This window comes from Macaca nemestrina, chromosome 5 (assembly GCF_043159975.1).
Source record: "Macaca nemestrina isolate mMacNem1 chromosome 5, mMacNem.hap1, whole genome shotgun sequence".
Taxonomy (NCBI): Eukaryota; Metazoa; Chordata; class Mammalia; order Primates; family Cercopithecidae; genus Macaca; species Macaca nemestrina.
Window position 1 is genome coordinate 79,554,422 of NC_092129.1, and position 15,951 is coordinate 79,570,372.

General features: G+C 39.5%; 1 protein-coding gene and 1 pseudogene across 1 annotated transcript in view; one reads left to right on the top strand and one right to left on the bottom strand.

Moving 5' to 3' along the window:
* LOC105478772 (reticulon 4 interacting protein 1) overlaps positions 1–15,951 on the top strand; it is a 54,879-nt gene that overhangs the window by 7,793 nt on the left and 31,135 nt on the right. The window contains exons 3-4 of the mRNA XM_011736403.2: positions 611–679; positions 2,426–2,550. Coding sequence (XP_011734705.2) covers positions 611–679; positions 2,426–2,550 — 194 coding nt within the window. The remainder of the gene's footprint in view (positions 1–610; positions 680–2,425; positions 2,551–15,951) is intronic.
* On the bottom strand, positions 12,807–12,906 carry LOC112426093 (U6 spliceosomal RNA; annotated as a pseudogene).

Genomic DNA, 15,951 nt, shown 5'->3' on the forward strand with positions numbered 1-15,951 from the left:
TGTTTTCTAAATTTAGTACTTAAGAAATGCAAGACTTTAAAATATGTAGGATTAGGGTATTTTTTTCCTTGAAAGGGCCTTTAAATGACAATTTTTACCTTATGGATTAGATGGCTTTAAAATAGTTTAAGTTTGGTATAATCACCTATCACTTGTCACTTTGAACTTTTGTACCAAGAAATGATAGTTCATAATCATAGCTAACACTGTTCTGGTTGCTTTTTATAAAATATGTCATTTAGTCCCTCTGAGGTAGATAAAGTTAGGCCCAGTTTACAGATGAGGAAGCCAAGCTCTAAAGAGGTCTCCTAACTAATAAGTGGTGGAGCCAGGACTCAAACCCCAGAGACTGTGGTCTTATTGGTACTCAAAGTAGTCAGTAAATGCAGCAGGATATGCTGGCATCTGCTTCCAGTGTGGTTTGACTTGATAAATCAGAATCATACTAAGTAATACATTTATATCATGAAAATAACACTCCTGCTTGGTGTAGTGCTGACTTCCGTGTTTTTCACAGCACAGGGTATATATTAGGGAACACCTTCATGCTTAGCTTTGGTCAGAGAATACCTGTGTTTCTAATGAAGCTGTCTGTGTGTGTGTGTTTCAGGTCTGGGCTGCAGTTCCTCCTTGGAAACAAGGCACTCTTTCAGAGTTTGTTGTAGTCAGTGGGAATGAGGTAACTTACCAACTCTGCTGAAATGCATTAGAAAGTTTAAACAAAGACTGGCAAATATCTCGGAAATAATTGGTGTTTTTCAGTTCTAGTTTATGTCTCATGGGGCAGTTTATAAAGAGATAATATAGAATATAGGAATTTTTGAGAGATTAAAAAAGTATTTGATGCCATTCAGTAACACTGCCTGCTAACATAGCTGTTTTTCTCTCATTGGGCAGGGATTTGGAATGAGACCTAGAACCCTGCTGTGTTGCTTGGTTTTACCCTAGATAAATAGTTGAAAGCAGATATAGGCAGTAGAGGGGGTGGATTAGTCATCAATGGAGACATGGAAATGTCCAGCGGTTTTGAATAACTTTAAAAACAGGAGTCTAATCAAATGCAGTCAGGAGACCGACAAATTGAATAGAGAGAAAGGGGTTAACATTGAGGAAATTGGCTACAGAAGGGAGGGCAGGAAGGGGAAAAAGGTTGTTACTGAGATTAGAGAAAATCTAGAAAGATTTCCTTTCCAGAAAATGAGAGTAAAGGAAACAGCTGATCTCAAAAACTAATTAGGATGTGTTTTTGAGAGTTCAAGGTTTATTTGGATTTACTTCAAGACAAATGGGAATATTGATGTGGTCTTTTTATAAACAATGAAGTTATAAACAAAGTAGTTTTTATAAACAATGAAGTAGTTATATCTGATAATGTAGCCTACATAACATTATTGAACATCTGTGAGGCAGGTAGAGCTATTCTATACAATATTTATTAGGATAATCTTGGGTATGGCATATGCATACCCTACTCCAAGGTATGCAACAGAGCTATACAATATTTATTAAGGATAATCTTGGAGTAAGGTATGCAATAAACACTGAACTGGAATAATTTTATAGATTTATCTATGAAAATACAGTTGACACCTGAACAATGCAGGAGTTGGTGCACCTACCCCTTTTAAAATGCACCTACATCTTTTGACTCCCTAAAACTTAACTGCTAATAGCCTACTGTTACCCAGAAGCGTTACTGATAACATAAAAAGCCAACTAAGGCGGGGTGCAGTGGCTCACGCCTGTAATCCCAGCACTTTGGGAGGCCAAGGTGGGTGGATCACAAGGTCAGGAGTTCAAGACCAGCCTGGCCAATATGGTGAAACCCTGTCTCTACTAAAAATACAAAAATTAGCCAGGCGTGGTGGGAGCTGCCTGTAGTCCCAGCTACTTGGAAGACTGAGGCAGGAGAATCGCTTAAACCTGGGAGGCGGAGGTTGCAGTGAGCCGAGATTGCACCACTGCACTCCAGCCTGGGCGACAGAGCAAGACTCTGTCTCAAAAAAGTCAAGTAACACATATTTTATATGTTATGTATATTATATACTGTATTCTTATAATAAATGAAGCTAGAATATGTTATGTATATTATATACTGTATTCTTACAATAAAGGAAGCTAGAATGTGTTATGTATATTATATACTGTATTCTTACAGTAAAGGAAGCTAGGAAAAATGTTATTAAGAAAATCATAAAGAAAGGTATAGTTACTGTTCATTAAGTGGATCATCATAAGGATTTTCATCCTTGCTGTCTTCATGTTACTAGAAAGAGGAAGAGTAGGAAGAAGAGGGGTTGGACTTGCACAATTCAAACCCCTGTTGTTCAAGGGTCAGCTGGATTCCTGTGAAGGTAAATGTGCTTAATTGTGTGCAGAGGTTTGCAAGTCATTGCTTATTTTTGACTGTTGTCTTCAAATGTAGGTCTCTCACAAACCCAAATCACTCACTCATACTCAAGCTGCCTCTTTGCCATATGTGGCTCTCACAGCCTGGTCTGCCATAAACAAAGTTGGTGGCCTGAATGACAAGAATTGCGCAGGAAAACGGTAAGTGTATCAGTCAGTGGCAGCATCTAAACTTCTTTTCTTTCCTTCTGTGAGTTCCTTGCAGTAGATTTGTTAGAGCTTTGAAATTTAGTGTCATTTACATGAACAGAGCTGTACTAACATTTGAAAACAATTTCCAAAGCAGTCTATTTGTGTCAGTTTGCATTTTCTTAGCTTCATTCTGTAGATTTTCAGCCCAATCAGTTGGAAATTTTTTAACTGAGATGTGTGGATGAAATGGACTTTAGGAGTCTGAACCTTCTAAAATAATGCAAAATTTTACATGTGATTCTTTAGGAAGAAGATCCATATCTTTTTTTTTAATCAAATTCCTAAAAAGGTTAGGAATCATCCCATACAGTTTCTAAAGAATGATGTCAAGGTGAAAATGTTTTTCCCTACCTCTCCCAGGAGTTATTCTCACACTTGCATATTTCTATAAAGAGACTGCAAAACTATTGAATATTCTTAAGTTCTCTCAGTCTCAATGCCTAATATCCATTAGGTGAATTCTGATTTCCCAGTGCCTTGAGCGTGTGCTCATTTGGGTTAGCAGCAACATGGTGACCAGAAATGTCTCAGATGTACTTGAGTTTGTATCTGGATTTTGTTGCTTTCCAGCTGGGTGACCCACTCATTCACTTTTTAATGAGTTTTGTTTTGAAGGTTAAATGAGGTAATGCACATTAAACTGGTGACACAGTTTATGGCACATAGGAGGCACTCAGTAAATGGCGGCTACTATTGTTAGCAAGGAGATTATGGTGTTCTTTGTATTTTAGAAAGTTGCCATCATAGAGAAAAATGATGATTTTGTTTTTTGTTGAGAAAACTACACACTAAGAACCATTTAACAATTGAAGGAAAGAGCTGTAGGTCAAACTATAATAAATAACCTAGTTTTTTTTATTACTAAGGATTGTGCTGGTAACATAACTAAAGTCTGTGTGATTCTGTTCTATCATTACAAAACATTGTACTTTACATTTAATGTGTTGGGTGATAGAGCATTAAATTTAATGAAAGTTTAATAGCTGTGTTTTTGAAAGCTTATGAAAGCTATTCATCTAATGAGGTGCTGCCCTTTATCTTAGAATTCAAGGTAAATATTTATTCTAAAGGTCAATGCTGTTTACTTTTTAAGCTATTGTGGCTTATCTTTCTTGAAGTTGCCATTTTAATCAACACTTTGTTTAAATTAAATTAGTTTTGACCACATAGATTTTTCTAATGGTTTCTCTTAGCTAATAACCTTGCGAAAACCTTATTGAAGATTTTTAGACCTGTATTGTAATTGTAGACTCTCCAACAGCATTGTTTTATTGTTTTGTTTTTTCCCTTAAAAACATTAAGTTTTCTACGCCTGCGTGACTATATGTGCACTATTGTTAGAGACCTCTCACTTCTTTTACTGGTTCAGGGCTCTCTGGATCTACTTTTAATATACTGTAAAAAACAATTTAGAAGATAAGAAAAAATTAAAAAATTTAGAGGCAAAGATCTGTCTCTTTTCAGAGACATTGGTGCGAGTCCTCAGTTTATTGTTGGCTTTGTGGGTAATTCTTTGGTACTCTGTTATCTTCTGTTTAAGCAACAATGGCCTGGAACTGGGAAGTTGGAGCCCTGGGTCCTATTCTGCCATTAACTAACCAGGTGACCACATGCTATTTATTTATGGCCTCTTTGTGGTTTCCTCTGAGTTTATGAGTATAGGACAGTGTAGGTTTTGAGGAGAGCTTTGAGAAATAGAAAATTTTAGACCTTATTAGGTGATGATATGTTATATTGAGTTGGGTCTGTTCATTGATTGAGCCCCATGTTAACCAATCTAGAATGAAACCCACTGTAAAGAGTCTCAGTAATTCACATCATGAACTTCTGCTGCATTCACATGTTGCGACCTGTAGGACGCATTTGTCCTGAGTGACTCAGTGAGCACAGTGAGACCTTGCTTTCTTAGTCCGTTCAGGCTATTATGACAAAATACCATAAACTGGTGGCTTAGAAACAAGAGAAATTTATTTCTTACAGTTGTGGAGACTGGGAAGCCTGAGCTCAAGGTGACATCAGATTTTGTGTCTGGTGAGGACCGACTTTCTGTTCTTTAACAGTGCTTTCTCCCTTGTCCTCATATTCTGGAAGGGGTGAGGATATCCCTGGGGTCTCTCTTTCTTATAAGAGCATGAATTCCATTCATGAGGGTTCTGCTTGCATGACCTAATCACCCCACCTCCTAATACCATCACTCTGGGGGTTAGGATTTCAACATATGAATTTTGGTGAGACACAAACATTACAAACATTCAGACCATAGCACTTGGTACTTGCTGCTCTCAGAAATTTCGGTTTACTGAAATTACTACACATGGGTTATAATAATGGCCTACCTCTTTTAACTGTTTATTTGTGAGAATCACATGAGAGATGTGAGCATCTTAAAATACTGTAAAAATACTTTTAATGAAGAAATTCTGTAATGAGATTTTATTGTACCTAAAGTCAGAAGTTCCAGTGTCCAAAGTGGATTTTCCATTTGACTATTCATTGTGATCGATGGAGCATATTTTGGCTTCAATATGCTAAGCAATAACTGTTCCTTTTCTGTTAGCTATTGGCATTAAGGCATGCCTTAGTCTGCACAAAGCAGGTCAGTGTTTGTTATCAAAGATGAATAGTCTTTTTTTTCTAATCAGTTAATTAAAGAAAAGCCAAAATTAACAATGACAAAAACACCTATCAGCACCTTGGAAGATTTTATAGGATTTCTTTATAGCAAACAGCTTATTTGAAATTAGGAAAAATCTTTCTAAGGGTTCAATGATGTTTACCTGTTTTCCCCTTTGTTCTGTAGTTACTTTTCTGCAGCAGCTGAGTATCAGTGAACCAAGGAGATAGTTTATTCTTGATGTCGTGTAATACTGTCATTTTGTCCACACACTGATATCATTAGAAAATACCAAGTGAGACCAGGCGAGGTGGCTCACACCTGTAATCGCAGCACTTTGGGAGGCCGAGGTGGGTGGATCACGAGGTCAGAAGATCGAGCCCATCCTGGCCAACATGATGAAACCCCGTCTCTACTAAAAATACAAAAATTAGCTAGATGTGGTGGCACACACCTGTAGTTCAAACTACTCGGGAGGCTGAGGCAGAATCGTTTGAACCACAGAGTTGGAGGTTGCAGTGAGCTGAGATTGTGCCACTGCGGTACTGCAGCCTGTTGACAGAGCAAGACTCCATCTCAAAACAAAAAAAAAAGAGAAAAAGAAAATGTCAAGTCAAAATTATTTCCTTTTTATCAGTCCATCTGTAGTTTCTTCATGATTTGTTCAGTAGGAACACATAGATAACTTAGGGCTCTCAAATAAGTAGAAATTTTTTTTAAAAGTTGTTACAACCAGATTTTTTTGAATATGGTAAGATTTGATGGTTTTATTTATTGGTAGTGTCATGGGTACACTTGAATATTTCATGCTCTGCCTGAAATTCATGTCTTGTCGGGAAAGTTGTACTTCACTCTGTTTGACAGAAGTATTAAAAGGTGTTAGGTGTGGTGTTGCATGCCTGTAGTCCCAGCTACTGAGGAGGCTGAGGTAGGAGGATCGCTTGAATCTGGGAGGCGGAGGTTACAGTGAGCCGAGATCGTGCCACTGCACTCCAGCCTGGGCGACAGAGTTAGGAATTGAACTATTCCTCCTCCACAAAATAAATTCCTCTTTTAAATTGTGTATACTTGCAACTCAATGAAGTGAATTTAGGAATACTTTTTTCTTTTTTTGGTATTAGGCTTTATGGCAGTAAAATTTTGTCATGTAAGTGTAAATTAGGCATCTGATTAATTCTGTTATAGAATTATAGAATTAGGCCCAAACTTGAAAGCATTGGGTTTACTCCCTACCAACATGCTTATATTAAAACGACAGCCTTCTTCTTTCAAATGCATTCTAAGGCCTTTTCTTCACCCCACCACCACCTGTTTCTTCCCACTCCCCAAGCCCATTACCCTTTTGGACTTTGAGTTTTCATTTGCACCTGACTGGGTTGTATTGTTAGTGGGGTAAGGGGAAGTAGAAGAAACCCCTGCTGTTTTCTTGCATAAACAAAGTATGGGGTTGAGGAGGCAAGGAGAGTGAGAGTGCAGGCTCTGGGTTGGTCAGTGTGATGGAAATGAATCTTCCTTTGCTTCAAGGTCTATTTTCCAGGGAGTCCTGAGTGGTGGGGGGGCACTTAAAAGAATAGCAGAAACCTCACTCCTGGAAATTTGTGTTTTACACAATAGGTTTCTAAGTGACTGGGTTAACTGTCTTGTGAGGTTTAGAAGTCATTTACTCTTCAGTGGACTGTAATCTAGCTTCTAGCCTTGCGTTTCAATTGCACCTGCCCTCACTGGGGTCGTAGCTAACTTAAGTGACTTAAGTTGCCAAGCCCAAAGACATTTTTCAGTTTTTATTTTAATTTCACCTCTCTGAAGTATCTGGCATTGTTGACCACTTCCTAAATACTTACTTTTTGTATGGTTTCAGGGACATTAAGACTTTTAAGTTTTCTTTTTTTGTTGTTGACCATTTCTTGTCATTTTTAGAAGCCCCCACTTCTTCCTCCAGCCCTTTAAATGTGCTGTTTTCCCAGTGTTCCACTCTATTCTTCCTTTTTGTTTCTCAAGGTTATCTCATCTACTCCCAGCTTCTCCTTATAGTTTGGTAACTTGCAGATCTGTATTTCTAACTCTATCCTCTTACTGAATTCCAGTTAGATGTTCTCTTTATATCTCAAACTCAACTTGAGCAAAACAAGACTTACCAACTACCACCCTAACTCTTCCTCTGTAATCCTAATGTCAGTTAATTGTGGTTTACCCTACGCCAAAATCTGACATTGTTCATAAACCCTGCTCTCTCACCTTCCACAGCACTACTCATTATTGTTCATGTCAAGTAAAATGTAAGATTGTTGTCAAATTTGGAACAGTAACTTCCAAGTTCCTTTTATATATGAGCTATAAGATTTGTGAACCCAAAATATCTGAGACAGGTCTCAGTCAATTTAGAAAGTTTATTTTGCCAAGGTTAAGGGCACACCTGTGACACAGCCTCAGGATGACATGCACCCAAGGTGGTCAGGGTGCAGCTTGCTTTTATATATTTTTGGAAGACAGTACATCCATCAATACACATAAGATTTACATTGGTCTGATCTTGAAGGGTGAGACCTGTTGAAGAGGGGTGGGCTTCCAGGTGATAGGTAGATTTTAAAAATTTCTGATTGGCAGTTGGTTGAAATATTTATTATAAGTAGAATGGAATGTCTGGGTTCAGATAAGGGGTTGTAGAGACCTAGGTTTTATCATGCAGATGAAACCTCTAAGTAGCTGGCTTTAGAGAGAATAGACTGTAAATATTTCCTAGCAGATTGAAGGTCTGTGTTGATGTTAATGCTGCAGGGGTATAATGAGGCCTGCAACCTCCTCTCCCATCATGAGCAGAACTAGATTTTCAGGCAATGTCCTTGGCCAAGAAGAAGAGTCCATTCAGGTGGCTGGGGCCTTAGAATTTTATTTTTGGTTTACAGATTTCAAGGCATTTCACGTTTTCTTGTGTAGTGAATAAGCCTAAAATACTATTGTATTTTAATGGACAATCGTGATTAACTAGTTTGTTGTTAACCTCTTCCATATAGTGTTGTCTTGTAAATTCTTACATTTTTTTAATTGGAAGAATTTTCCACAGACTAGCTTCTGGCTTTGTACATTTCAAACCTTGTTTAACTTTCTCCTTCACTACTCACATGACCCTGTGCTGGGCGCAGTGATACACAGCCTTAAGGAAATGTCATGTTGCTTAGGTGAGTTGACTTAGTTAGTGAGAGGTAGGAAGAAATTCCTGGAAGGCGTTTCTTAAACTAAGACACCTAGGAATAACTTAACTCTACACAGAAGTGACTACGAACCACATCAGTATTTTCTACTAAACCTCAAACAAGTGTATTTCCAATCAACTTCCCTTTAGCCAGATCTAGTATCACCTGACAAGAAAGCCAGACTAATGAGTAAGAGTGAAAAAAGACCAATCTTAACTGATTGTGGTTAGCATATCTTTTACAAATTTTACAAAAACATATGTCTATGTAAATATATTGCTAGGGCTCCTCTTTGCGCCTTGTGTAAGTGAAGGACTTCAGCTTCGTTGGCTCCATGAGTAAATCCTTCTCTGACCACACTACTTCTCTCTGTCTTACGTTCTATTGTCACCCATCATAGCATTTCTTTTCTTTTTTTTTTTTTTTTGTAAGACTGAGTCTTGTTCTGTCGCCCAGGCTGGAGTGCAGTGTTGTGATCTCGGCTCTCTGCAACCTCTGCCTCTTGGGTTCAGATGATTCTCCTGCCTCAGCCTCCTGAGTAGCTGGGATTACAGGTGCCCACCACCACGCCTGGCTAATTTTTGTATTTTTAGTAGAGATGGGTTTCACCATGTTGGCCAGACTGGTCTTGAACACCTGGCCTCAGGTGATCCACCTGCCTTGGCCTCCCAAAGTGCTGGGATTACAGGCGTGAGCCACTGCGCCCAGCCTATCACATGCATTTCTTCCCTCTATCTGCTTCTGCATATGATTGAAGGAACCAGTGATTTGGGATGGTTCCCACTGCCTATCCCATTTGGGGGGATACATTCCCAGTACCCCGGTTGAAATTCTGAATACACTTCAGATAACAAAGCCATTGTTATCCTGTGTATAAAGTTCTTCATCGATTATGGGTTAACTAACCTTCATAAATGGCTTACCCTGGCCACCTTACCAAGATATATAAATAGCTTTGTTTTCTTGGGAAAATGTGTTTAACTTTCTAAACATTTAATTCACACACAAACTCTTCTGTAAATTGGGGAATGTCAACATGAATTACAGAGTCTTAGAAGAAGAGGACACACAAATCTAGGCTATCTTGGTCTCCTTTGGTTGATTTGTTTTGTAACTATTTTTCCGCTTATTCAGATTAAGTTTTGTAGCGTGTTTCATGTTTTGTTGTTGTTGTTTTTGTAAGGCAGCTAAGGTGTTGGTGCCTTACCTCATAAGATTACAATACTGAAAACTGTGATTGTAGAGGACTTAGGTGCCCAAATGCCAAATAAAAAGTGACTCAGTCATGGGAAAGAAGCCAACGTTGCTTCAGTGCCTTAATGTATGTTTAGGGAGAATTCAGAGATTAGGCAGAAAGGACAGAGCAAGTTAGATTTTAGGGTTTAAGAATGCCTAAGTAGTATAATACTTATTCATGTTTTCCCCATATTTAAAAAATATCTGTCACTAGTACAATCCCCTCTGACTTCCAAAGAGGCTCTGTGTGTGTACTTAAGAAGTAATGGAGGCATGCAATTAAAAACCTTGGCAATTTTGAATAACAGTGCTTTTTTCAAGTAGAGTATTTCTGCGCACTTTATATAAACCAACAAATACAGCACACGTTTCTTCACTATCACAAATAGGCTTCTACTTCAATGAGATTCAAATATATAATGTGGCCATTACAGCAAGCTAGGTAAAAAGTATTCCCACTCTGTAGGACTTAAGCGAAGGGCCACTGGGAGGTCAGCAACAGCAGTAGCTTCCCTTTGCATTGAACGTGCTGTGACGAATACAACAAGAATATTTAGTTCAGCCACAAGACTTCAGACCTTAGAAGACCAACCAGCTTATTGTTGGCATGAAAATTTATTTTGCCACCAGGCGCGGTGGCTCACGCCTATAATCCTAGCACTTTGGGAGGCTGAGGCGGGCGGATCACCTGAGGTCAGGAGTTTGAGATCAGCCTGGCCAACATGGTGAAACCCCGTCTCTACTAAATACACACAAAAAAATTAGCCAGGTGTGGTGGTGGGCACCTGTAGTTCCAGCTACTTGGGAGGCTGAGTCAGGAGAATCACTTGAACCTGGGAGGCGGAGGTTGTAGTAAGCCCAGATTGTGCCACTGCACTCCAGCCTGGCTGACAGAACGAGACTCCATCTCAAAAAAAGGAGAATTTATTTTACCTACTGGCCTTTTGGGGACTTTGAATAAAGATATGTTTGAACCTGCACAAAATGCGGAGTCCTCGGGCTTCTTGATAACCTAACAGCGCTGCATTCATTGGGCCTGCTCCTTGCTGCTTTTGGCTTGGGGTCGCCATCAGGTGGCAGCACAAGGAACTGAAGCTGCTATTGCAGAACCACTCCTGCTAAGCCCAGCTGTGAAAACAGTTTTGCTTTCTTATTTGAGGGAATGAAGTTGCTTTGGATCAAGAATTATGGGGAAGAGATGAACTGACAATAATGAGGTCGGAGATGTATTTGGCAGTTGGATCCTGAAGTAGCCATTATATTTAGTATCCAGCATTCACAGAGAGAGAATTAGAAATTATTTTCAAGCTTTTCTTTACTGGAAGAAACTTTAATGCAGTCTTTCAAGTAGCCAGGCGATCCCCTCACTTGAGGTAGTAGCAATTGTTGCTTTGATTGTAGGACATAATGGTGATTGGATGATTTCTTTTTTTCTTTTTTTAGAGACGAGGTCTCACTCTGTCACCCAGGCTAGAGTACAGTGGCACAATCATAGCTCACTGCAGCCTCAAACTCCTGGGCTCAAGCCATCCTTCCACCTCAGCACCACCATACCTAGATAATTTATTTTTTATTTTTTGTAGAGATGTGATCTCATGATGTTGCCCAGGCTGATCTTCAACTCCCGGGCTCAATCCTCCTGCCTCAGCCTCCCAAAGTGCTGGATTACAGGCGTAAGCCACTGCATCTGGCTATGGATGATTTTGAAAGTCAAGAAACTTTGATCAGGCATCTGCTACATCCAGGGCACTGTGGCCAGTGGAGGGCATAATATGAGGTCTCTGACCTTATGAGCTTGCAGAATAGGTTGGGAAATAGGATGTATGGCACAGATAACAGGTTCCAGGCTATTTTAAGGGTATTGCTGAGGAAAACTGGGACTTGGGCCTTCAAGGGAAGGGAGACCTCAGCAAGTAATTATAGCATTCTAGAGTCTGGAGGAATGGGCCAGTGTGTGTGCAATGTAGGGGGAAGAATGAGAGGAACAGGGTGTCAGAGGAGGAGAGTTCCATTCAGGAAATAGTGAGAGTTTCCATTCAGGAAAAGTTGGAGAGTGCAGGTAACACACTGTGAGGAATTTAAATGAGAATTTGACTAGCGACACTTCTATAAGAATGGACAAAAGTAAGAGGGTGAAATATTTCATGGGGGAATTAATTTTTGGATGTATTTGTGAAGCACTTTTAATACTTTTTTCCCTCATTCGGAAAGTACTAAAGCTATGTTTAAATTATCAGGGCAAAAGGTACTTTACCTCTGCCCTCTGAAGGTTCTATAACTGAGTCTGCTGAAATAAACTGATAATAGATTAAGAGGAGAAAAGTTATACACATTTATTTATTTCCTTTTAATATTAGTTGATATGTAATAATCGTACACATTTATGGGTGTAGTGTGATATTTCAGTACATGGATACCGTGTGTAGTGATCAAATCAGAAGAATCAGCATATCCTTCAAGTCAAACATTGATTATTTCTTTGTGTTGGGAACATTAAAAATCCTCTTTTTGAGTTTTTTGAAAGTATACAATAAATTATTATTAATTATATTCACCCTGTAGTGCTGTAGAGTACTAGAACTTATTCTTCCTCTCTAGCTGTAATTTTGTATTTGTTGACAGACCTCACCCTGTTCTTCCCTCCCTGCTACCCTTCTCAGCGACTGATACACCACAGTTCTACTCTGCTTCTGTTACCTCAAGCTTGTCTAGTTCCCCCTTGAGTGAAAACGTGGCATTTATCTTCTTATACCTGACTTATTTCACTTAACATAATGTCCTCCAGGCTTATCCCTGTTGCCACGAATGACAGAATTTCATTCTTTCTTTTTTATGGCTGAATAGTATTACATTGTGTATATGTACCACATTTTCTTTATCTGTTTATCTGTTAATGAACATTTAAGTTGATTCCATATCTTGGCTATTGCAAACAGTGTTGTATTAAACATGGGAGTGCAGATATCTCTTTGATATTACTGATTCTCCTTCCTCTGGATAAATACTCAGTGGTAGGATTGCTGGATCTTAGGGTAATTTTACTTTTAGAGAAAGCTTCATACCGTTTTCCATACTGGCTATACTAACTTATATTCCCACCAAAGATGTATAAGAGTCCCCTTTTCTCTGCATCTTTTCCGATATTTATTTATTTTTTGTCTTTTTTCTATATGAAACACTTCACAAATTTGCATGTCATTCTTGCTCAGGGACCATGCTTGTCTTTGTGTCATTCCAATTTTAGTATATGTGCTGCCTAAGCAAGCCCTGTTTTTTGTCTTTTTGGTAGTAGCCATTCTAACTAGGGTGAGAGATCTCATTGTGGTTTTAATTTGCATTTCCCTGATTATTAGTGATGTACACCATTTTTTTTTCCCTATGCTTGATCATTTTTCTCTTTTTGATAAATGTTTGTTCAGATCCTTTGAACGTTTTTAATTGGATTACTAGTTTTTTGTTGTTGTTGAGTTTTTTGAGTTCCTTATATATTCTGGGTAGTAGTCCCTTGTTGGTTGTAGAGTTTGAATATACTTTCTCCCATTCTACAGGTTGTCTCTTCGTTGGTTATTTCATTTGCTGTACAGAGCTTTTTAATTTGATATAGTCCTATTAATGTTTTTGCTGCCTGTGCTTTTGAAGTCTTACCTATATCATTGTTGTCTGTATTCCTATATGCTTTCTTCTAATAGTTTTGTTTTAGGTCTTATGTTTAAGTCTTTAATTCATTTTGAGTGGGTTTTTATATATGGTGAGAGATGGGCATCTAGTTTCCATTTTTCTGCATATGGATATCCAATTTTCCCAGCACCATTTATTGAAGAAATTGTCATCTCCCCAACATAAGTTCTTGTTACCTTTGTCGTAAATCAGCTGGCTATAAATAGGTGGATTTATTTCTGGGTTCTTTATTCTGTTCCATTGGTCTATGTGTCTGTTTTTATACCAGTACCATGTTGTTTTGGTTACTGTAGCTTTGTGGTATAGTTTGAAGTCAGGTAAGGTGATGCCTCCTGCTTTTTTATTTTTGCACGTATTCTTTTGGTTATTCAGGGTCTTTTGTGGTTCCATGCAAATTTTAGGATTTAAAAAAATTTCTGTGAAGAATGTCATTGATATTTTGATAAGGCTTGAATAAAGTCTGTAGATTGCTTTGGGTGGTTTGGTCATTTTAGCAACATTTATTTTTCCAATCCATGAGCATAGGATGTCCATTTTTTTGTGTTCTCTTCTATTTATTTAATTTATATGTATTTTTTTGAGATAGGCTGGTCTTGAACTCCTGAGCTCAAGCGGTCCTCCCCTGCTTGGCCTCCCAAAGTGCTGGGATTAGAGGTGTGAGCCACGGTGCCCAGCCCTTTTTGATTTCTTTTATCAGTGTTTCTAGTTTTCATTATATAAATCTTCCACCTCCTTGGTTAAATTTATTCCTAAGTGGTTTTTTGGTAGTTATTGTAAATGAAATTGATTTCTTTTACAGCTAGTTCATTGTTGGTATGTAGCAATGCTACTAATTTTTAAATTTTTATTTATATTTATTTATTTAAAAAAATTTCTTTTTGGAGACAGAGTTTTGTTCTGTCACCCAGGCTGGAGGGCAGTGCATGATCTTGGCTCACTGCAACCTCCGCCTTCCTGGGCTCAAGTGATCCTTCCACCTCAGCCTCCCAAATAGCTAGGACTACAGGCATGTGCCACCATGCCCAGCTATTTTTGTATTTAGTAGAGATGGGTTTTGCTTTGTTGGCCAGGCTGGTCTTGAACTCCTGGACTCAAGCGATCTGCCTGCCTCAGCCTCCCGAAGTGTTGGGATTACAGGTGTGAGCCACTGCTCCGGGCTGCTACTGATTTTTGTATGTTGATTTTGTATTGTGTTACTTTAATGAATCTGTTTATCAATTCTAAGAAGTTTTTGGTGGGGTCTTTTGTTTTTTCTATATGTAAGATCATGTCATCTGCAAAGAGGGACAATTTGACATCCTCTTTTCCAATTTGGATGCCTTTTGTTTCTTTCTCTTCCCTGATTGCTCTGGCTTGTACTTCCAGTACTTTTTCCTGTAGATGTATCTATTGTGTTGTTTGAGTAGAGTGCTTTGGCTTTGTTCCTGGGTGAGCACAGTAGTGTAGTCTCTGTATGATTTCCTTTTTTTCTTTCTTTCTTTTTTTTTTTTCTTTTTGAGACAGAGTCTCGCTCTGTCGCCCAGGCTGGAGTGCAGTGGTGCAATCTCAGCTCACTGCAACCTCTGCCTCCCAGGTTCACACCATCCTCCTGCCTCAGCCTCCCGAGTAGCTGGGACTACAGGCACCTGCCACCACTCCTGGCTAATTTTTTTTTGTATTTTTTTAGTAGAGACGGGATTTCACCGTGTTAGCCAGGATGGTTAGCCAGGATGGTCTCGATCTCCTGACCTCGTGATCTGCCCGCCTCGGCCTCCCAAAGTGTTGGGATTACAGGCATGAGCCACTGCACCCAGCGTCTTTGTATGATTTCTTTGGCTGTGATCACTATCAGTGGTGTCTGAATTTCTCAGTGGCTTACGCTTTAGTTTGTGGAGGCTGTTAGGCAATTTTTTTTTTTTTTTTAGACAGGATCTCACTCTGTCACCAGGCTGGAGTGCAATGGTGCTATCTCAGCTCACTGCAGCCTCCACCTTCTGGGTTCAAGTGATTCTCCTACCTCAGCCTTCTGGGACTACAGGTGTGCGCCACCAAGCCCAGCTAATTTTTGTATTTTAATAGAGACGGGGTTTCACCATGTTGGCCAGAATGGTCTCGATTTCTTGACGTCATGATCTGCCTGCCTCAGCCTCCCAATGTGCTGGGATTACAGGCATGAGCCACCACGCTTGGCCTCTTGGGCCCTTTTATTGGACATAGGAATGCTGGGCAGTCTGGTCCTCAGGTCACTAGGTGACACATGCAGCTACATAGCATTCCTGCTGCTGGTGTGGATGGCAGGCTTTGGGTGGACTAGTCCTCAGGACTCTGGTCAGTGTGCATGAGGGCCAGCAGTGGTGGTTGTGGGCCCCGGGGGAACTGGTCCTCTCTGCACTGCATGCGTGGCTGGTGGCAGCTTTACTATTGAGGGGCGGGGTCACTGTCAGTGTTGGTGGCAGCAGACCTGGGCAGGTAATAATGTGTAGGTGCACGGAAATCACACAAGTTATGAACCTCAAAGAAGGGCCAAATTGGTGATGCCTAAATACCCTCTTCATAGGGTGGAGGGAAGGGGAGTATATAGGCATTTTTAGAGGAAGAGTAAATTATTTTGAGAGGAGATGAATGGGCCCAAAGAACAGACAGTAGCCTAGG